A 23,104-nucleotide genomic window follows, 5' to 3' on the forward strand; every position below is an offset into this window, starting at 1 on the left:
AAATAATAAACGTGGGTGGACATTCCCTCCTTATTGTGTGTATAATAGGATTATTATACTCTGAGTAGCCTAACCTTCACACCACCTCCCACAAGATGGGCCTCTACAGCTCTAGTTGGCTACCCATGAGGGTAAAAGCACTGGACGTTGATAGTTCTGGTTTCTTCCATGCGTGCAAGGTCACGATGCATCATGTTGAGAAAGGACACAATAATTCATAAAACATACGATAAACCAAAGCACACAGCAGCTGACCAAGGTTTCGCACATCAACTTTGCCTGTTTCAAAATTATTTGGTGGTGCTGCTACTCTCACCATCCGCTGCCAAGGATGTATATCAGAGCAATAGAAAAAGGAGCAGAGGCGCGCACTCAATGAAATTAGTAGTACAAGAAGTCCATTAAGTATGTAGATCTTCTGTTGTTTTCCTGGGTATATTCTTTATTTTCATTCACATAAAACGGCACAGCCAACGCGTTTCATCCCCAATTGTGCCTAGGGAATTTCGTCAGGGCATATATGTAACGATCTGGTTGATGCGGTGGTCCTAGAGAAAGACGCTCTATGGAAACTGATGTGGAAAATGATCACAGTAGATCGCAGTGTTTTCCTGAGAAAAGTAAGCCGCTCAAGTCCGGTTCGAATGGAAATTCGCGTCCCCCCGATTAGCTGAAGATGTGACTTGTAACGGACCAGGTGTCTGTTAATCCTGGACCCATGTAGTACCTTGTGGGGACTTCAAGCTCGAAAAGTCGATCGGCGGGCTCCGGGCAAAATCCGGTATGTGTGGTCCCTGGTCTTCGCGTTATTGCGAACAGTACCTCTGATATGGTAACTATTCGCCGCTGCTCCTCCTCACGGATTAGTGGAAGCCTCTAATCCGTGAGGAGGAGCAGCAAGTCACATCTTCAGCTAATCGGGGGGACGCGAATTTCCATTCGAACCGGACTTGAGCGGCTTACTTTTCTCAGGAAAACACTGCGATCTACTGTGATCATTTTCCACATCAGTTTCCATAGAGCGTCTTTCTCTAGGACCACCGCATCAACCAGATCGTTACATATATGCCCTGACGAAATTCCCTAGGCACAATTGGGGATGAAACGCGTTGGCTGTGCCGTTTTATGTGAATGAAAATAAAGAATATACCCAAGAAAACAACAGAAGATCTACATACTTAATGGACTTCTTGTACTACTAATTTCATTGAGTGCGCCTCTCTGCTCCTTTTTCCATAAAACATACGATATACACATTCGGCTAAAGTAAAACTAGGAAGTATTTTCGGATAAAATGTCACTCGCTGATGCACACTGGTCTACACCTCTGGTACCAGCAATCAATCACAGCAGGGGAAAGCTCACAAAACATGTCACAATTCTATAGAACTGTAAGATGAACTCTGAACCACAAGGTTCAGGCAGAGGCTTCACTCTCATCATGCTTACCTTAGCGGAATGAAGAGAATGCCATTGATGACATTGAGCTGTTCCAGCACACTGGACATACTGGGAGCAGTGAACTAAAAACAGAAGCAAATGAAATGCTATTACTGTTCTATTAATGAGAAGTGGTAAGGTGCCACTTGGCACAAGTTTCAGGCTAACACTATTTCCTCATGAGAAGAGCGAAGAAGTGGGTTTAAAATTACAGTTCCGGATAATATGAGGATCGGGGCAAACAGACAAATCAAAATAGTGTTTCAGAATTTAGGGAAGAAACGTGATGATGCATTTGTATTTTAAAGAACAAAACCATACATTAGGGAGAAAAGAGAAAAAGCTGGGGAAGGATGCACAGTTGATCAGGATTAAAAAGGCAGGTGGTAGTGAGGCTTCTGATGTAGTTAAAAATAAAACATAGCAGTGCAACTGCAGATGAAACCGTTGCAAACAGAGTTCTGAGGCATGAAGCATGGACTACGTGCCAGTGGATCAGAAAGGCAGCAAGATGGAAACATTGAAAACAGATTGGAGACTGAGAAAAAGAGCACAGGAGTTAAAGGGTCACAGTAAAAGAGGTGCTGTGAAATGGGACACGGGGAGGATGATGTGGATTTTATGAATATGAAAGAGACATGTTTCCGAGATGGAATATTTGAGGAGAAAACAAGCAGGATCGAGAATGCTGAACAGACTAGGGAGAGGCATTAAAAAGGTATAAAGTAGTAGACGAAAAGGAGATGGAAGAACAATCAGGAAAGAAATAAGGATATGCAGGAAGGTGGAAAAAGTAATCCCTGTTGATTGGGGCCATTTCCAAAATAGTGAGCACAAAGACCAGATTTAACAGAGAAAGAAACAAAGTTAACAGTAGCATGCATTTGATAATCCCCCTGCTTCTAGATGTCCAATTACTCGGTCTTTCCTGAATGGTACAAATAAAATGCATCATGGTTGCCCTTTGCTGCACTAATGCTCCTCTGGAAATGCAGGATGACTCAACAGTCTGATCAGGAGATGGATATCTGACCCTAGCAGACTGCAGTTACCTTGAGAGGCATGATATTGGCATTGGATCCGTTCTTATAAATCTCGTTCATTGTGCGCTGAAGAGACACTGCTTGTTGTGTGAGGTGTTTCAGGTACTCCGAGCTCTCCTTTGTCTTTTCGTGCTGTTCCCCAAACTGAAAATGAAAGAAAAGTTTTTCATTTCACGTGATGGTGAATTCTAGTAGTGGGCATTAACCTTCCATTGCAGGTCACTCAACAAAACTGGTGCTTTCCCAAAGTAGGTCATAGCTGAGCCCATTTTGTTACCAGGCTGATGTCAGGTATAGCGCAATGATTTAATCAAGCAAGGAACATATTGAGCTCTTCTTTTCAATTTCAATGTAACTATGTATCATCAATATTCTTTATTTATTTATCTATTAACTTATTTATTTGTAATCTTTTTCTTTAATGATTATTTGTACGAAGTATTGTTGATTAACTGTTATTCTTAAATAAACTTACTTTTGAAACTTAAATGCAATATTTTATAACTTTTGTTTTCACATCCTTCATTGGAACTTGGCGTCAGAAATATAAAATAATGAATGATTTGGAAAATTGCAAAGGACCAATACTTTTCTCTTTTCTGAATCTTTCAAACAACACTGCACTTAATATACCAAAGGACAGTCTCCAGTTCTGTGGTTGTGCCAACCTGAAGTTCTGGCCATGCTCTGCTTCAGTACTCCTCTTGTTACATACTGACTCCTTTCAAAAGGCTACAAGTCCATAATCAATCCCACAGCCTCAAACACTGATGAACCACCTAGGAACCAATTTTCCCTAAACGTCAGCCACTATTTCTGAAGTGCATCAGCTAGTGCAGGCTAAACATACTGTACACCATTGCTGTATGGATCCTTTGTGATACCCTTGTAGTTTGACATTTATTTTTACCCCTTCGCTCAGGTAATCAAAGGAATCACTCAATCCCAGAAGTATGCGGAGAACTCTGGAATCAAGGCCACCAGGAAAATAGAGCTTGAACCAAGCCAAAATCATAAATCATCTGGAACCGGTCTACTAACAGCTGAAGGAAAACTACCACTCTTGAAGAGACCATAACACAGGTGGTAGGCAGAGACGATGGACGCCAAGCACGATGCTAAACCATTCATTTGCCTCATAACCCTGGTAACAAGTGAAGAGTAAGGAAACTGTCAGTTACTTTTAAAGGGGGCAGGGGAGGATTCTGTCCTGTAGTAAGGTATGGAGGCTCGCTATAGCACGTGACCCTGGCACCGTCTGTGGTCCCTGGGACATTAACATGGTCTGTGGTGCAGCGCTGAATCCTCCATACAGCATCTACAGGTTATAAGAGGATCTCATTTATCACACAACACAATAATAATTCCTATTTGTAATGCGCAAACATATCACCCCTTAGGGGTTTCAAGCCGCTTGGGGCCGTCGGGGAGATTAAGTGAGCTACTGCCCAGAGTTGCATGATGCGGAGCTGAGCTGCTGCCAGCAATCAAACTGTTAACCCCGGAGTCAGCCGCTCTGGCCGCTGCACCACAGCATAGAAAACCCATGTGTGCACAGAGTCACTAGTAAGATACCCTTCAAGAAAAGAGAAAGACATTTTAAAATAAATGGGGACAAATGCAAAAGAGAGTGAAAACAGACAGAAGATTTCATATCTCAGTGGGCGCACTTCGGCTGTAGCCCTGCAGGTGCTCTCACGAAGCAGTGGTCAGCATGGCAGTTTTCACAGCCCATGGGAGAGCTACCTGGCCCATACCACTGCAAGAGTAGTGTAGCCCGACCTGACAATATTATTAGTTCGACTGGGCAGGAGCGGATCTCTATAGCTTAGAGTAGACTAGGATGAAGAGTATGTCTCTATGATAAACCTGTGATTCTGCATAGCTGCCAAGAAGATCCTCTGAAAGTGTTTTAGTTACGGTCTTTGATCTCAGTTACCCAATCAACATAACTTAGAACATGGTTTAGTTTCTGTTCTCTACTCTTCGGTGGACCTCTGCATACGGCATGACAGATCGAATGGCCATTTCCATCCTTAATGGAACCTTCTACTGCCACATATTCACTAGCTCTGTGAACTCCTGGACAAGCAAGTACAGAAAGTGACTTATGTTGACCTTGAGCTGCAGCTTTTGAGGCTCTGCGTTTTCAAGATGATGCCTGCAGCAGTTAAGAGCTGGTACTTCCCATTACCACATATTTACAAGTAACATGACAACGTAATGTGGGACACCCTAATTCTGTCCACGAGGCACTCTCCACTACACCGAAGGACTCAATTTCACAACTCTACAACTACAAAAGAGCACTGTATTCTGAAGCCAAACCTGAGTTTTGTAGATCGTGTAGCCTTCCTTTTCATGCTGTAGTGCTGATCGAAACTCTGCTTTACTCTCATACACCCGGGCAACAAGATGATGGCTGAAAGCAAATAAACACCCTTTAGGCCTTTACACTGGAGACTAGCACCTGCAATACAACCCCTTGGTTGTGAGGGTTCAACCCTCCTAAAATGGGTCGGGTCGGACAATAAAAGCTGACATTTGGTTAGTTACGAGTTTAATTATTAGAGTGAGTTGGGTAAATAAGTTAACACGTGCTGTATTACATAGATTGTGCAGGTTTTCTATGTAATGGAGATAAAAGCAAGAAACTAAAAGCCAATAAGAAAACTAAATATTAAACAGCTCTTTGGAAAAGTAGTCACTAAATGGGGAAAACACAATTTTCCCAAAAGGGTAAAGAAAATCCCAAAGGCCACTATGCTTAATGGCAAAGCCATGTGCCAGTTGGAAAGTCCTGCGTAGGGGTCTCAGCAGATGGGAAGATTATCCTGCTATAAGCACTAGATGTTTAAAGAATTTCGCCTTACACTTTATGGCCTAAAGTAGCTATGCAATCCCTTTGTCTCCTATCAGAAATATGTGTTGAGTATAGTGACAATTCCTTCCCCGATAACATACTGTAGTGCTTGCTGGAGGATCCAGCATAACAGCTGCAATTTAAATTAAATTAAACTGAAAGCCACGTCTCAAAAATGAATGGATAGGCTAACTGCGGACTACAATATCCCTGAAGCATTAACTATTTGTTTGTTATTTTACAGTTCTTCAGGGTTATGGCTTTGGCTCTCTAATAAAATACATTTTTTGAACTGCCAAGCCCCTGCACCCCTTTTGCTGATCAGAGAAACTGTTTTCCCACAACAATGAACCAGTGCCAACTCATACCGAAAAAGTTACTTACCTTCGGTAACGTGTTATCTGGTAGAGACTATCTAGCCGCAGTCCTTATCTTAGAATTATTCCCAGGCGTCAGACTGGATCCGGAAACTTTTTGTGAGCATTACACCTGCACACCGTAGGTGGCAGCGTCATCCTAGCCAGATGCATCATGCGCAGTGCCCATAGAGGCACCACCCCAGCATGCTGACATCAGTTTCTTTTCACAACTTTCCACACCAGGAGTGGAAAGAAGGAGTAGTTTATCACCTGTAACTCCAGTTCTGTAGTAGGGGTATCTCTGTTATAGTCATAATCTTGTGAATAGTCCCACCCATGTGCGTGGACCCCGGAGCAATCGAAATAGTCTCTTAAGTTGTCTTCTTCTGCAGTCCTGCATAGACACTTAAGAGAAAATCAAAGACAAATAATTCATCCTAAAACTACAAGGCCAGCACTTCATCTTGAAGTGAAAAGGATAGCCAAATAATATTAAATTTAACACACTCAGAGAAACTCTCCTTCACAAAAATCCTTTGTAATGATAGAGAGGAAGGGTTGGACAAACAAGCTCCATAGGCTGCCATTATGTGTCTGAAAAAGGAATACCGTGCCTTTAAGGAACTCTCCAGAGACCCTCAGTATCCCAGGATGTACAGCCAAGGGCCTTTTACTTTCAGTTCTTTTTGAAGGTGTATAAAGCCAGGCCTGTAGCATACAGTACATTATCTGTTCATCCACCGGGGAGGAGGGCGGGCGCTTATGTCTATAACAGAGATACCCCTACTACAGAACTGGAGTTACAGATAAGAAACTACTCCTTCTGTAGTAGGGGATCTCTGTGTATAATCATAATCTTGTGAATAGAATTGCAAGCCCATCCCAACAAACCAAACCAGCGGTGGAGGAAACAGACAAACTACTACTGTGCAAACAGATTTCTTAACGAAGCCTGCCCAACCTGAGCGTCTGGTCTGGCGTCAGAGTCCAGACAGTAGTGTTTTGCAAAGGTATGGACCGACTTCCAAGTGGCAGCTTTACAGATATCTGCAATGGGAACATTACGTAGCAAAGCCGTTGTAGCCGCTTTGCCTCTGGTGGAATGAGCCTTAGGTTTACCCCCTAAGGTTTTGTTAGCCTTTTGGTAACATAACAGGATACAGGACACAATCCACCTAGAGATGGACTGTTTTGAGGTGGCAAGACCAGTCCTGACCGATCCGTAATTGACAAACAATTGGTCTGACCTACGCATGTCCTTGGTCTTATCCAAGTAGAATTTCAACACTCTTCGTATATCCAGGGAATGAAGAGACATTTCCGCTGGAGTGAAAGGATGTTGAAAAAACTTAGGCAAAGTTATCGTCTGATTGACATGGATATCAGAAATCACTTTAGGAAGGAACTTAGGGTAAGTTCGCATCAGGACCTTAGAAGCATGAAATACAGTATAAGGTTCTTGGCAACACAAGGCCTGGATTTCACTCACCCTGCAGGCCGATGTAATAGCCACAAGGAAGGCCGCCTTCCAAGATAAATGCTGTAGTGAAGCCTTATGAATAGGTTCAAAAGGTTCCTTCATCAAGCGAGATAGCACCACATTCAGTTTCCATGAAGGTAACGGACGCCTAACAGGGGGAAACACTTTCTTCAATCCCTCCCAAAAATCTTAAATTACAGGAATATGGAAAAAGGATGTTTGTGACGGGCATTTCATATACGCAGTTAATGCTGCGAGGTGAACCTTAATAGATGGAAATTAAGGCCAGATTGAGCCAAATGCAAGTGGTATGGAAGGATGACATCTTCCTTGCAGGAGGTTGGATCAAAGTTCTTGGACATACACCAGATGCAAAACCTCTTCCACTTGTAGGCGTAGGAAGACCTTGTGGAAGGTCTCTTAGCCTCCTTGAGTATTTCCATGCAATTGTCAGGCAAGTTCAAGTGTCCATATTGCACTATCTCAAGAGCCATGCCGCCAAACTCAACGATGAGAGGTTGGGGTGCACCATCTGCCCCCGAACATCCTGAGAAGGTCCAGCCGACATGGCAGCAGCAGGTCGGGTTGGAGAGACCGGTGGAGCAGGTCCGTGAACCACCACTGTCAAGGCCACTCTGGAGCAATGAGGATCATTCGTGCTCTGGATTGAGACAGCTTGATGAGTACTGCAGGAATCAGGGAAATGGGTGGAAAAGCGTACAGAAAGCTGTTCGACCAGCTGATCCATAGCGCATTCCTGAGAGTCCCCGGTTGGTAAAACCTGGAGGCTAAGTCTCTGCAATTTCTGTTTTTGGCGGTGGCGAACAGATATATGTCTGGAGTGCCCCTTCTTTCGAAGATGCTTCCTAGCACCTTGTCGTTTAGGACCCACTCGTGGTTTTCCTGGACCAGCCTGCTGAGTGCGTCTGCCTGAGCATTCTGCACACCTGGCAGATGGGTAGCTGTTATCGTCAGTCCTCTGGGTAGCAGCCAGTGCCAGATCGCCTGCGCTTCCCATGACAGTGTGCACGATCTCGAGCCCCCCTGCTTGTCGAGGTAATACATTGTGGTCATATTGTCCGTCTGTACAAGCAAGGATTTGGTCTGGAAGGACGGATGAAAGGCTTTCAGTGCCAAATGAACAGCTCTGAGTTCCAAAAAATTGATTTGATACGTGAATTCCACCTGGGACCACGTTCCTTGAATCTGTAGACGGTCCGAATGCGCTCCCCAGCCAAGGAGAGAAGCATCCGTCACGATAGTCTGTATGGGAATGTTCCTTGTGGAACGGAACCCCCTTGAGGAGATTCTCTGCTGAACACCACCACCTCAGGGACTGTTGAGCGTGTAGAGACAGTTATCCTGTCGTCCCAGCTCCTCGTTTCTGGTCCCACTGATCCTACAGACATTCCTGCAGCAGTATCATGTAAAGGCGTGCATGTGGTGTGAGGAAGATCCAAGAGGCCATCGACCCCAGAAGAGAAGACACCGTCCTCACTGTCGTTGATGAAAAGGACATGAGAGCCTGAGCCTTCCGAAGGATCGATGAGCGCCGCTTCACCGAAGGAGACACACTTGCTGTGAGAGTATTGATGGAGGCTCCCAAGTACTGCGGGCACTGAACAGGAGTCGGAACGGACTTGGACATGTTGATGTGCAAACCCAGCTGGTTCAACAGTCCTGTTGAAATGCAATTGCGCTTCCTGGAAGGCGGAGGCTTTGATCAACCAGCCGTCCAGGTACGGGTAGACAAACACCTTGTTCTTTCTCAGGTGTGCTGCCACCACTGCCATGCATTTTGAAAAAGTCCTGGGTGCAGACTTCAGACCAAACGGTAGTACGGTGTACTGATAGTGATTGGTGCCGACTAGGAAGCGCAGGAACTTGGTGTTTCCGTGCACTGGGCACATGGAAGTACACATCCTGCAGATCTATTGCGCAAAGCCAGTCTCCTCGTTGCAGCGGAGGATAAATCTGGTGCAAAGACAGCATGCAAAATTTCTCCCTGCGAATCCATTCGTTTGCTTGTCGCAAATCTAGAATGAGCCTGAACTCGTTTTTGTCCTTTTTGCGTACCAGAAAGAACCTCGAGTATAGACCCTTTCCCCTTAGAGACAGAGGGACGTCTTCTATCGCCCTTTTTCTTAACAGGGTATCGGCCTCCGCCTGAAGTTCGCGCAGCTGGTATTGCGAACGAACCGGTGGAATTGCTGGAGGAGAGCTGACAAAACGAAGACTGTATCCATTGCAAACAATATCCAGCACCCACTTGTCCCGAGTAATGTTTCTCCACTTTCTGCCAAGTAATTTTGTATGCTTCCCCCCACCGGAGCGGGTAACAGACGAGGGGGAAGCAACTCCTCAGGGCTTAGACCCGGCCGGGCCCTTGTTCGCCGAGGAAGCCTGCTGGCCGCCTCCGCCCCTCTGACGCTTAAGGAAGAGCAGTCGCTGGTATTGCTGCTGCTGTTGTTGCTGCTGCTGGCCAGCTTGGCGACCTTGCCCTCGCCTCTGGGAAGACTAACGCCTCTTGGAAGCGACGGAGGGACCACTGTTCCTACGGTTTCTCCAAACCTACAGCCTTCAGCGTCTCCACTTCCGCCTTCATGCGGGCCATTTCTTCATCCGCATGAGTCCCAAAGAGGGTAGAGCCCGAGAAGTGCAGGTTAGCGATCCTCTGTTGTGCCTCGGGTTTAAGAGAGGTAAGGTGCAACCATGAATGGCGTCTTAAGTTGATACCATGGCATTACCCATGAGAAGCCAGGAGAGAGACGTCGGCTGCCGAACTGATGACCTGATTTGAGACCATCATGCCCTCATTCAATATTTCTTGGAAGTCTTCCCTCCTATCCCTCAGGAGGAGCTCAATGAACTGCTGCAGGGACTCCCACAAGGAGCGGTCATAGCGACCCAAGAGCGCTGAGGCACTCACCGCTTTAATGGAGGTGGCAGCAGTACTGCAGACTTTCCTTCCTGCTGAGTCCATTTGACGGCTCTCCTTGTCCGGAGGGACTGTAGACAAAGGGGCAGTCAAATGCTGCTTCTTGGCCGCTGTCACAATGACAGAATCCGGAACAGGATCTGACCTTAGAAACGCCGGATCAGAATCCGGGGGCCTGCACTTCTTTTGAAGTTGAGATGGCGCAGACTTCACCGAGGACGGTGTCAGAAACAGCTCCATGGCTGGTTCCTCCAGTCCTGGCACCAAAGGTAGCAAAGGGCGAGAGAGCTGTCTGTGCTGCAACGTTTCAAAAATCACAGAGGTGGAAGGAGTGGGCACCGTCAATGTGATCCCCAACTTTGCTGCCCCCCCAGCAGCACATCCTGGAATGTCACAATGTCATCCACAGGTGACACTCTTGTAGGAGGAGAGTCAGACAAAGTGAGAGAATACCTCCTGTCGCTGGATGAGTCCGTGTACCTGGACCTCGACCTCTCCCTCCGACGATGACGTGACCTCGTCGAAGATCTACGCTCACTGCGAGAGCGACGCCTCCCTCTGGATCTTGACCTTGGCTTTCTGGGAATTACAGGAACCGCCGGCCCAGGAGGCTGCGGAAGCGGCTGAGCCGGAACCCCAGGCTGCGGATGTGGAGGCCGGGGCAGCGGTGGAAGAGGAGGCGGAGGTGGTGGAGACGGAGGAGGAAGAGGAGGGAGGAGGAGGAGGTTTGTGAAGCGGAAGAGCAAGTGGCGTAGGCGTCCTGGGCCTTGAGGGCTAATAGGTCCGTGAATAATCAGATTCCAGTGACCCAAGCACTCTCATCTTCTTAAGAGCAGGCCTCGGGGAGGATGTTCTGGAGGCAGACCTCTCTGCGGACAAGTGCCGGCGCCGCCGCGACCGGGGACTCGCCGATGGAGGCGAGACACTAACCACAGAGGCACTAGACACCGTCCTGGGGCTTGACTTCCTCCTTGACGTCGACTTTTCTCTCCTCGACCTCTTCGACTTCTCTTTTCTCAACGTTGACCTTCCAGACGCGACGAACTCCTCGACGTCGAATGTCTTCGCCTTGACGTTGAATTATCCCTCCTCGACGCCGACTGGCTGTGTCGCCTCGATGGCGAGCGCCTTCGTCTTCGGGACACATCACACCGTCGATGGTGTGTCGACGCCGGTGAAGTCCTCGGCATTGACCTCGTTCGAGGTCTCGACGTCGATGCCGCTTCGACCCAGAGCCCTGGGTTGACGGGGAACATATGGTGGTCATACCTCTCGATGCCGACGTCGAAGCCATCGACGTCGACCGGGACCGGTGCCTTTTGCCATGTGTGCTGTGGAAAGAGGAAAACCCCTCTCAGTGTTGCTTTTGGGCAGGAAGGTGCCCCTTCCTGCACTAAAACCATCCTGCCTATGTTGGCGATAAGCAGCAATTTGTGTGCCAACATGGGGGGAAAAGGACAAGAATGCACCAGATTTCATAAATAAGGTACCTTCCTGCCCTTTCACATTGGCGTAGGCCAGCGCAGAAAAAACACTCGCGGCGCTGCCCTACACCAATGACTCATAAATGAGACCCTTTATTTTTAGGCACACCATTTGATCACGCCCCCAACCTCTGACCTTTAGTTTGCTAAACACTGTTTAATTTATTTCCCCAATGTATAAATGATTTGCTATGGGATTGAGGTCGTTTATGGTTGTAGATAGTTGGCAATGATGAGGAGGCCTAAGTTCTAGAAATGTTTGTCAGGAGGGGTTCCTTACGCCTCAACGTTTTTGACAGGGGGTCTCAGCATCAAAATGTTTGAAGACCTCTGGTCTATGGGCTGATATTTCTCAGGGTCCAGCAACCCTTACCAATCTTCCCCCAGTCGCAGCCCATAGGAATAGGACTCGGGCTATAGCCTGGGAGGCATGTCTCAAGTCGGCAAAGGCTTCGGATGACGCATCCTCGGCTCCATGTTGTGATTGGGGATGAGAATGGTGGTGGTGTCAGCTGTGCCGGGAAGGCTGGCATCGACCCGGAGCCGGGGAGGGTCAAGGTGGTACGACTGGTGACGGTCCAGATCCATTTGTGGATCTATGGGGTACACCTGGAGCTGGGGACAGAACCACCAGTGGTATACCAGTTGGGTCTCCTCCCGAATCTGCGGGCCAAAAGGGGAGTCAGAGGGAATGGGCCACCCAAATATGTGGTGTATGGCCTCAGAACTAACAAAGTTGGGCAAATATCGCTTCGGCTCCCAGAAACTCTGGGAGACCAGAGCTCAACCGCAGTGCCAGTCATCGAATGACGACTCTCCAGTCGCGTCGAATGACTTTGATTGATGTGGAGAAGTCGAAGACATCTTCAACTCCTTATTTTTATTTCTCTTGAAAAACATATCCGAAGACGACTTTGAATGTGGAGAGGATTTTGGGCTCCAACCAATCCCGGGACCTTGCTCTTGTCCGGCATCAAGACTGTCACATTGTCCACGTCTAGCAGCAAGGAGCTTGAGGGATTGCTCCCTCAAGGCCTGGAAGTGTATGGGGCGGCAGTCAACGCAGCTTTTCATGTCACGGTTGCGCTAGAGGCACCAGAGGCAAACAAGGTGCGGGTTAGTCACAGACAACCATTGGTGATCGGGACCGCAGGGCTTGAAGACAACTTTCCTTGTTGACAATCATTCTGCCACACCAGGAGTAGATCTCAAAAAAGACTTCCATAAAAAGTCAAAAAATGGCAGTCAAAAAATGACTAGGGGTAGCTCTCTCCGGATCTGCGCTAACTGGCGCAGAAAGAAAAGAACTGTCATCAGTACACTGGGGTGGCGCTTATAGGCCACTTCCAGTGCGTATGACGCCATCTACCGGAGTGCAGGTGTACTGCATATGAAAAAATTCTGGATCCAATCAGACACCTGCAGATACTTCTACTGTAAGGAATCTGCAACTAGAAGTCTCTATCAGATAGGTAAAAATGTCATGCCTTTATGCCCCATCTCTTACCCTGACCTCATTAACTAATTCACCGCAATGGAAAGTCACTAAGACTTTCTGCTGTGCATTAAGGAACAGTGTACCTTGGCATAGTACAAATATCTTAAACGGAAATTACAATTGGTTTAAAATTCAACTGGTGAACTAGGAGCCAACTATAGAAGAATCATCAACGGTCAGAATATTTGTTCTGGCTGGCAGCAAAGACCAGTGGTAAAATGAAATATTTATCCAGTTCCCAAAATGTGAATAATAACTACCATTCTACATACAGGCGACATTCACTCTCTACAGATGAGAACACTGAGTTCATCCATAATCTCTCTCAGTTCTGTTAGCTTTTCTGATGCTGTTTCAATTCTTTCAATTACAAGTTTGATCTGAACTATTGCGTGGAAAACATATCTCCCTCTAATAAACATGCATCTTTATGACAATCTGATGAGTGGGACTGAACCAGTTGCCCTTCTAGCTCACATTGATGTAGGCAGACTTGCACCTAGAGTTTATGTTTAGTGATTAAGAGTCATTCACAGTCTCTCAAACAGAGGAAAAAAATCTTAAAACATCCCTGTTCAAGTCACCCAATACTGCAGTATGAAGGCGAAGCGTAATTCCTGAATAATAAATTGTGTTACAAAAGTGAAAGTCCAATTAATTTAACAATGCGCCACGGCTGCGTGTGTACTCCGTAGTTATGGCAAGTAAAATGCAAGTCAGTACACTCTTGGATTTTAGGCACCGAATGTCAAAAGCAAATACCATCACACACATGCACATACAGCTGAATTCGATCTTACCTAAGTGCAACCTTCAGAGACTTTGCTCCATGGTACTTGGAATTGTTGGTCAAGGCATTTTCTAAAAAGCGCAGGGATAAATCATACTCCATAACTCCATGAAGAACCAATCCAATGTTGCTCTGGAGGAGAAAACAGTATACAGTCAAAATCAATTGCAATATAATCATAACAGGGGTATCACTCATTTATTATCAAGTGATTAACACACATACGTTGCAAAATAAGCAGGTTAATCACAAGGAAATCCACAAGGGAATTGTAGGGTAACATCAGGCAGCAATTCACTTACTAGTGGTGAATACAATTGCAAAAAGATATGTCTTACTAAAGATATTACTCCAATCTAGGTTAGTACTAGTGCAGCAAGTATAATCCAAAAGATGAAACTGTAATTACAAAGCAGCAGGAAAAGAGGCAAGTACCACCCATGTGCATACCCTCTCATAACACACATCATCCATTTCACAGTAGTAAGCAAACTATGAAAAAAGTGCAAAATAAGTGATGGAAATATATTGTAAATATTAGATAATGGTCAGATGCTAGATAATAACTATTTGTTATAGTACAGAAGAAATGGACAATTGCTTGGGGAGTTAAACGGTGCGGCTTTAATATCTTTGGATCTGCACGTCTCAAGATCAAATTCCAAGGCCTCCAAACTGCATACCATTAACGTGGGCAATAGGAATATATCTTGTTTATAAGTCTAGTATTAACACTCATATGACCAGCAGTACCATGATATTTACAATGTCCTACCTACGAGGAGCGGTCACTTTCTCAATACTAATTTTAAAGGCTACAAGGGGCACAGAGTGCATGGACTCTTCAAGGTACAGTTGCCAAAAGCAAGAGCACTTTTCAACTCGAGGTTTAGATAACAAATCATGGTCATTGTACATTCTACTTACCTATAACTACAATTTTCCTGAATTAGTATTTTTCATAAATTCACATTCCTGAATTCACACAATTAAAGGTGGTAACCCCTTATCGATTACATGTACCAAACGGAACACCTATGTTTCGGCCCCCTAGGCACAGAGCTCACCACCTGTTCGATTGATGGACTTAACCGATACTGAGGGGGGCCTGGATGTGGGTGGGTTGCAGGGTGGAGGGTACTCATCCCCCTCTCCCCATCTGGGCCCTCACGCACCTATGGGCCCTATTGTTGCTATACATGCTCATTAGCGCTGCCCATCCCCTCGTTTCTCCTTGGTTTGGCTACGCTTCTGTTTGGGTCAGTTGGCCACTTGGTTCTGCCTGAAGTTAATGTATGTCTATGCATTGCTACTACTGTTGAAGTATCAATCTATCCTAATACTGGAATTGTAATATTAGTTACAAATAAACAGACTAAGTAAAAAAAAAAATAACAGTGAAACTGTAAAAAGTCTAATCCTGGAACAGAAAGTCTATAGCAAATTCAGGGAAATCACAAACAAATGTTTATACTCTTAGTATGTTATACACATGAAAAAAGTCAACCAACATCAGTGGCTCTGTTATCACTAAGCAAATATTTTAAAAAAACGCGGTTTATCTATACTGTCACCTGGTGTCGGCTTTGGGCACAGAAAAGATTTTAGATTCCAGCTTACAACATGGGAAATTATGCAACATGAAGTAGCTGCAGAAAATATCCACCAAAGCATTCCATTTTATCAAACTCACTTCGATCCTCTAAAGGACAATTTTTCAGCAGAAACTTGACTTCTGGCCCATTAAGATTTAGAGATGTTTTACTGCTCATTTGTTAATTATTCTGTGGCCTTCAACACAGAAAAAAGATCTTTCTTTTGGCATGAATTTCTAAGAAAGGGTGTATCCTGGGACTAGTAGTCCTTATGAGTGAGCTATACAGTAAACCTGGAAGCACATGTCAAACTGTCTCGGAAACTGAATGGGTGAAGCCACTGTATGAATCGGTGGTTTAAAAAAGGGATACATACTGGCAGCACTATTATTTATTCTCTACATATGCGACCCAAGAGAAGTGCTATGGATTGGACATCTAGATCTGTCAACATTGTAGTCAAAATTCTAAGGCAATATTACTAAGCATAAGAGATAGTAATCATACATCAATTAAGCTGCAAGGACATTTTAAGGAATTCTACCAGCATGCGGCGTGTTACTTTCTGACAGGTAGGCATATAGATTTGCATGGCTTATTTGGCAGTCCAAAATAGACAAACCTACAGAATATAGGTATTTAGGTATGCTTTTTAATAAATCATTGACTTGGTCTCCCCATATTGAATCACTAAAGGCGAAAGCACTATCGTCCATTGGTGGCTTAAGAAAATGTAAACGAGATTAGGGTGGGCTCTCACGCCATCCAATTATAGTACCTTATGAAGGGAGGCGTGGTTTGGACGCCGAGGGAAATGGCGCCTTAGTACTTTTCTCCTCCCGTAATGCTGCCTAATAATCAGAATCGGAACCTCTCTGCCTTGCCTAATCCTGGTGTGGGAATCAGCACCGTGAATCGGAGTGTGAGGGGAGTGCAATGATCCGAGTCTCGGAGGTGAAGGAGCTCGGAGAGGCATAAAATCTGGAGTTGTCTCGGAGCGCCCATGCTGCTGCGACACTGACGGGAGAGATACACTCACCAATGCGCCGCAGATCTGGAGACACCGTCCGATCTCTATCCAGAGATCCGTGAGTACACTCGCTTCACTACCGGCATGTAACGGCTGCTATAGCTGACACGCGGAGCCTTCACCAGGACGGAGCCTTTACCAAGATGGCCGCCGCCGACTTCATAACGGCTTGATGCGCTTTAATTCCCCCACCACGCTGTCATGCGATTACGGCCTATACCTGCACCAACAACGATCCCCACATCATATGTAAGGAGGATCTGGTCATTCAAGGAGTGCATTTATGGCACATAGTAGCGCGAGCTTCCAATGCACGATGATCGGCGCTCATACTGATGTCACCACGTGTTCTGGCAGACCCGGGCACCTCTTCATGGCGGCACAACCTATACTAAGCCCTGCCAAGCTACGAATATCCGCAAATGACCGCAAATAACTGCTGGCTGGTCTCTGATTTCGATGTTGATGTGCTCCCTGAGCCCTACTTTCCTAGGTGAGTCTACAACGTTAGGTGCACGATTAAGAAGGTGACTTACCAATCCTTCACCACAGACGAGCGTCATACAGCCTCCTAGTCACTCATTGTCATACACCTGGGTCCAAGAGATGGCGGTGAAGATTTAACTCACCTGCCAACTTCAAAACGGGGAAGAACGCCGGGGTGCACCGGGGAGCCCACTCAGATCAAATGTCCTGCCGTAAGATCTACGATATACGTCCATAAATACCGTCTCCTACGAGGTGCCGTCTGAGTACTGGAACTGGGACAATGGATTCCAAGGAGCAAAACTCCCTGAAAAGGGTCAAATCTGACCACTATAACCCAGGTTCTCCTATCAAGACCAAGAAAGTCACACCGGACGCAATAGATATGATCCTAAGCAAGCTAGATGAGGTGAAAGACCTGGCCAGATCGACCAAGGAAGAGGTTGTGGCAATTCGTCAAGACATAAGGGACACCAACGCTCGCCTTACAGAAACGGAATCAAGGATTAGCCGACTCGAAGACATCGAAGTAAAGACGTCTGTGGCTCTAAAACAATTGCACATTTCCTCGGACTCCACTACAAGAAAGCTGGCTGAATTGGAGGATAGGAATCGAAGGGGGAACCTGCGCATTTTCGGCGTTCCGGAGGGATCCGAAGATTCAGAAGGCTCATGTATCCAATTCCTGGAATCACGGTTCGCTCAGGCTACAAATCTGAACTTCGCTCATCCCCTGGAATTCGACAGGGCCCACAGAGTGCCGGGAAGGATCACCAAAACGCAAAAAGGTCCCAGGCCTATAGTGTGTAAACCGCTACGCTACCAACACGTGGAACAAATCCTTGCCTTTGTCCGGAAACACAACCATATTTTATGGAAGGATGCGAAGATCTACATCTCAGAGGACTACAGTAAGGAGACAGAGGAAGTGAGAAAAGCGTTCCTGGCACTACGACCGCAATTGAAATCAAGGGGCTACCAGTTCGGCTTTGTGGGTCCATCAAAATACAGAGTGGTCGTGCGGGGGTCCCCACAAATCTTTTCAGATCCCATGAAACTCAGACGTCTGTTGGACGATCTGGATGGACGTGACATGGACACCAACAATATGGAAAATGAGACAGCTTCGGCCTCTGGCTACAAATGAGTATCCTTTGCTTATATTGTCTATGTAAAATATCTTTGTGCCTTCACAAAATAACGTGACTATCGGACCAGCCTCTCTACATAAAATATCCGCAGGTCTCTTGCTCTTGGCTGTTGGTAGGGAAGTACTTGCAATTTGCTGCTCATTCGTTTCCGGTCATGACTTCCGCGATACTTAGATTCTAGGTATAAATTTTGTACTAGCTCTCCGCTATTCCTGGGCACGACTCATAGTACTCACCTTGCTCGCTACTGTACTACATTAGTTACTTTATGATGTGTTAGACTCAATAGGAGCTCTTTGCCTTAAACCTAGTATTTCTTTCCAAGGTTGTTCTCTTAGATTCTAGGATGCACAGTCTCATAATCATTGACGTCTGCAGATGGCTTAGGAATGGAGCCTGTTGCTCCTTCACAGCACAAAAGCTGTTTTCACATTGTTTTGCATAAATGCTCTCATGTTGAAATGGGGTACCTCGAATCTAAACCTGTGACATTTCTTTCATGGGTCTAACTGAGTTATCACTACGTTAAATGTATGACAATTGTTCCGATGTTTCTACTATATTGGCATGTACGGGAGGGAATACCGCGATTTTCCTCAAGTCACCATGCTTTCTGTTTGCGGTTGGGGAGGGTGGGGTGGGGGGTGTGGGAGGACTGGGAGGGATATGTGTTGTATGTGTTGGTTTTCAGTCTCTTGCTTTTGCCTTTTCTTCTTTTTCTTCTTCTCTTTATTTATACCGACAAGATTTGGCGTTTGCATGCCATCCTTACAAGCTCGCACAATTACTAGATACTTCTATGGTTCAGGTGCTACACTAAACAGGTCATTGAGTCTACTACAACACATGCTCTCATTGAAACACATAGAACTAATTTCCCTGAGAATCATACCAATACATTCTGTCTGTAATACTTTAGAATGACGAGCTCTACTATTAATACGCCACTTGGAGTGGCCACGGTTGACAAACTAAAAATTCTATCCCTAAATGTGAAAGGTTTAAATCAACCCGTTAAAAGGCAAAAGATACTGGATCACTTGCGTAGGCAAAAAGGGGATATCGTGTTGCTACAAGAAACCAAATTAGATAGTAAACAATTCTACACGCTAAGAAACAAATATTATTCAGAAGTAGTAGGCTCGGATGCGGTGGGGAAAAAAAATGGAGTATTGATATTGATAGCCAAAAAATCCAAAGTTGAGTTACTCTCATCGTCAGCAGACGAAAAGGGCAGATGGGTTGCGACCAAACTATGTAGGGATAACACAGAGTTTTACGTCACCAACATCTATGCACCCAACACTAGTGACTTAACTTTCTGGGAGGGCCTAGCAAAACAGGTTGAGACTATTCCAGATTCTGCTATACACGTACTGGGGGGTGATTTTAACTTGCCAATGGACCCATTCTTAGATAGAGACTCACGGTGCTCTTTCAAATCAAATAAGTCTCACAAAGCTCTACTTAACCTGTGCCAACGTTTCCACCTGGTTGACACATGGAGATTACAAAATCCCACAGATAGGGACTATACGTTTTACTCGTCACCACATGATTCTTATTCGCGAATTGATTACATTCTAATCACACAGAATGGGGTTCCGAGAATAGAGGACTCTTCTATTGAACCAAGGGTTATGTCCGACCATTCGTGTATCTCCCTCTCCATATCCAACGCTAAGCCCTCTTCACGACAAACATCATGGCGCTTAAATGACGAAATACTAAATAAAGATAACCATCGCCTCGCTATCCAATCTGCCATTCGCTCGTATCTGGAGTTGAATGAAAGAGGGGACACCTCTGACTTAGTACGCTGGGAGGCATTAAAAAGCACGATCAGGGGGGTATGTATCAAAATCCGTTCAGCAATGAACAAAGATCACAATGCTAAACTGGAAGCACTTGAGCGAGAGATATCAGACCTAGAAAACAAGCACCTAATTGATAGAGACAGAATAACTCTCAACACAATGACTGCTAAGAAATATGAATACAATAAACTTGTTAGCGAAAGAGCAGGCGTATGGCTAGACAGGAGACGTAGACTCAAAATTTGCGAATCCAACAAAGCGGGTAAGAGCTTGGCCGCTTATCTAAAGCTTAAGGTCCAAAAGAATTCAATTAATGTCATTAAGGATGCATTGGGGGTGGGCCACTCTGAACCAGACGAAATAGCAGAAGTTTTTAAAGACTTCTACGAAACCCTCTATGCCAAAAATCCAACTGTAGAGGGGGGAAAGATTCAGGACTACCTTAACGAATGTGATCTACCGAAACTCTCCCTGGATGATCAACAGGGGCTCAACGATCCAATTACGGCAATTGAAATAGAGAAAACAATTAGGTCTCTAAAGTGTGGTAAAGCTCCCGGCCCGGACGGCTTCACCGCAAAATTTTACAAAAGCTTTGCCTCCTTTCTGGTGGACCCCCTCCTCCATTTGTTCAAGGAAATAGGCGACACGGGTGCAGTAAGAGGAACTCTGGCTGAGGCTACTATTGCTGTACTTCCGAAAGACGGTAAGGACCCCTCCTTCCCCAAAAATTATAGGCCTATTTCCCTAATTAATCTGGACTGCAAAATCCTAGCTATGATTCTTTCGTCACGTTTACAACGTGTTCTTCCTGACCTAATCCACCCTTCTCAAGCAGGATTTCTTAAAAATCGATTATCCAGTGATAATACCAGAGTTCTAGCGCACGTCCTGGAAAAAGCTAAGCTCTTAGACACACCAACGGCGGCAATAACTTTGGATGCCGAGAAGGCTTTTGATAAAGTAGACTGGGCATTTCTCGAGGCCGTGTTACATAAATTCAACCTAGGAACAACATTTACGAAACTTGTCATGTCGCTTTACGCCTGTCCCACTGCAAAGGTTAGGGCGGGTGGCTCTTTCTCCTCTTCCTTGTCCTTGAAACAGGGTACGAGACAGGGATGCCCCCTCTCCCCATCCTTGTTTTTGCTAGCGATTGAGCCGTTCCTATATCATATAAGGCACAATGATGCAATTGCCGGTATCCCATTTCAGGATTGTACTATAAAACTGACCGCGTACGCCGATGATGTGCTAATCATGTCTGAGAGAGCGGATGAGGCCATCCCGGCACTCATGCATACCATTGATGAATTCTCCAAGGTCTCTGGCTACAAGCTAAATAAGGACAAAACGGAGGTCAAACTCCTGAACAATATTGGAAATAGTGGAATCCTTGGAAATTCCGGCCTCACCTGGCAACCGCATTGCTTCAAGTACTTAGGCCTTGATTTTGGGAAAGATTTAATTTCAACACTGAAAATCAATGAGGAACTAACCCTGAAAAAGATCTCAACACTATTAGATGGTTGGTCACCCAAGTTTCTCTCCTGGTGGGGCAGAGCAGAGACTCTCAAAATGATGTCCACCCCTCTGGTGAACTATCTTGCTAGCATGCTCCCTATGACCTTTACGGACGACTTCGTTAAGAAAGTGGACAGGCTGTTTGGTGAGTTTTTGTGGCGGGGTAAGAAAGCTAGGATATCTATGAAAAAGCTGCAGATGACAAAAGAAAAAGGCGGCCTGGGTCTTCCCTCGTTCAGGAACTACCAGACAGCTTTCCTTTGCAAGCAGGGAGCCTTATGGCTGGTGGATTCTCCACCCTATGTCCCAGTGTGGCTAAACATTGAAAAGTCTATCATAGCACATGCACCCTTACCGTCCCTTCTTAGTATGAACTTGACACATTTACCTCATTCCAAATATATCCTACTGAATACCAGACGAGCTTTACTAAGGCTTGATCAAACACACAAAACTAACCTCACTATTAAGAAAACCACTTTCATGTCACTTTGGAGAAACCCTATGCTCAAAATAGACGGCGAAACCCTTTTCTGGAAATCATGGTCTGAAAGGGGCATTAATATGGTTAAGGATCTTTACGAGGGAACGCAACCCATTCCCTTCTCGAAATTACAGAGTTCATATGACCTGTCCCCCATGGACTTCTACCAGTTCCTGAAACTGAAGTCTATCATCTCAAAACGTAATCTCTCCACCGACACACCTTGGCTTGTGACACATCTTCCACACTTTACTCGCGTTGGCCACTTTGTATCTAGAGTCTACAAACTACTCCTACCTTTTCCCGGGAAATCCCATAAAAAGGCGGAAGGTAAATGGGAATCAGAACCCAACACGACGGGGATAGTGTTAGATTGGGACATAATTCATAAAACCGCCTTAACTAACAAAGTGTCCCCAATTCTCTGTCAGACAAAATATATGTTGCTGAACAGGACGTTCTGGACTCCACAGAGACTTTTTAAATGTCATCTGAGAGATACACCTATTTGTTGGAACTGCCAAACAGGGGTAGGGGACTTCGCACACATGCTTTTTCTCTGCCCTATATTGCAGACATTCTGGGATAGGATTTTTGATTACATTCGCAAAAACCTTTCACATCAATCCCACAAGGGAATTTATTTATGTTATTTTAGGAGCACTAGATACACAGCTTCATGACATTCATGACCGCCAACTTCTTGATCTGATGCTAACACTGGCTTGCAAGGTTATCTTGTGTAAGTGGAAAAGCTCGTCGGAAGTTACTTTTGCATTATGGCGGGAGTGGCTTTCCTTCTTGAGAGGGGCTGACAATCCAGCGTTGCAATCGGCCACTTGGCGTCCCTCGAATAAGAAGCTATGGAAATCTCTCGATGCCAAATGTTTTCAATATGACCCCCCGTGAAGCAACGGGTGTGACTGTGTTTACTCTTGTATGGTTCACTGCAGATATATCTTCGCATCTGATCGCACTGAACGACTATTGTTGCTAGCTTGGATGCCATGTATTTGGTCCTCTTATCTCCTGTTTCTTTTCCTTACGTGTAAATGTCATTTAATAACATGTATCAATCCATCTATGTAATTGAAGCTTTTGCTGTAATGTTTTTCCTTTGTT

General features: G+C 45.4%; 1 protein-coding gene across 6 annotated transcripts in view; it reads right to left on the reverse strand.

Annotated features, from left to right (window-relative positions):
- CLUH (CLUH binding protein of NUMT mRNA) overlaps positions 1-23,104 on the reverse strand; it is a 380,789-nt gene that overhangs the window by 17,992 nt on the left and 339,693 nt on the right. For all 6 annotated transcript variants that reach the window (XM_078679315.1, XM_078679314.1, XM_078679317.1 and 3 more), the window contains exons 22-25: positions 13,906-14,027; positions 4,812-4,905; positions 2,493-2,627; positions 1,450-1,523 (exon numbers count right to left, since the gene is read on the reverse strand). In XM_078679315.1, the coding sequence (XP_078535441.1) occupies positions 1,450-1,523; positions 2,493-2,627; positions 4,812-4,905; positions 13,906-14,027 (425 nt within the window). The remainder of the gene's footprint in view (positions 1-1,449; positions 1,524-2,492; positions 2,628-4,811; positions 4,906-13,905; positions 14,028-23,104) is intronic.

The sequence above is a fragment of the Lissotriton helveticus genome, chromosome 3_1, assembly GCF_964261635.1.
Source record: "Lissotriton helveticus chromosome 3_1, aLisHel1.1, whole genome shotgun sequence".
Lineage (NCBI taxonomy): Eukaryota > Metazoa > Chordata > Amphibia > Caudata > Salamandridae > Lissotriton > Lissotriton helveticus.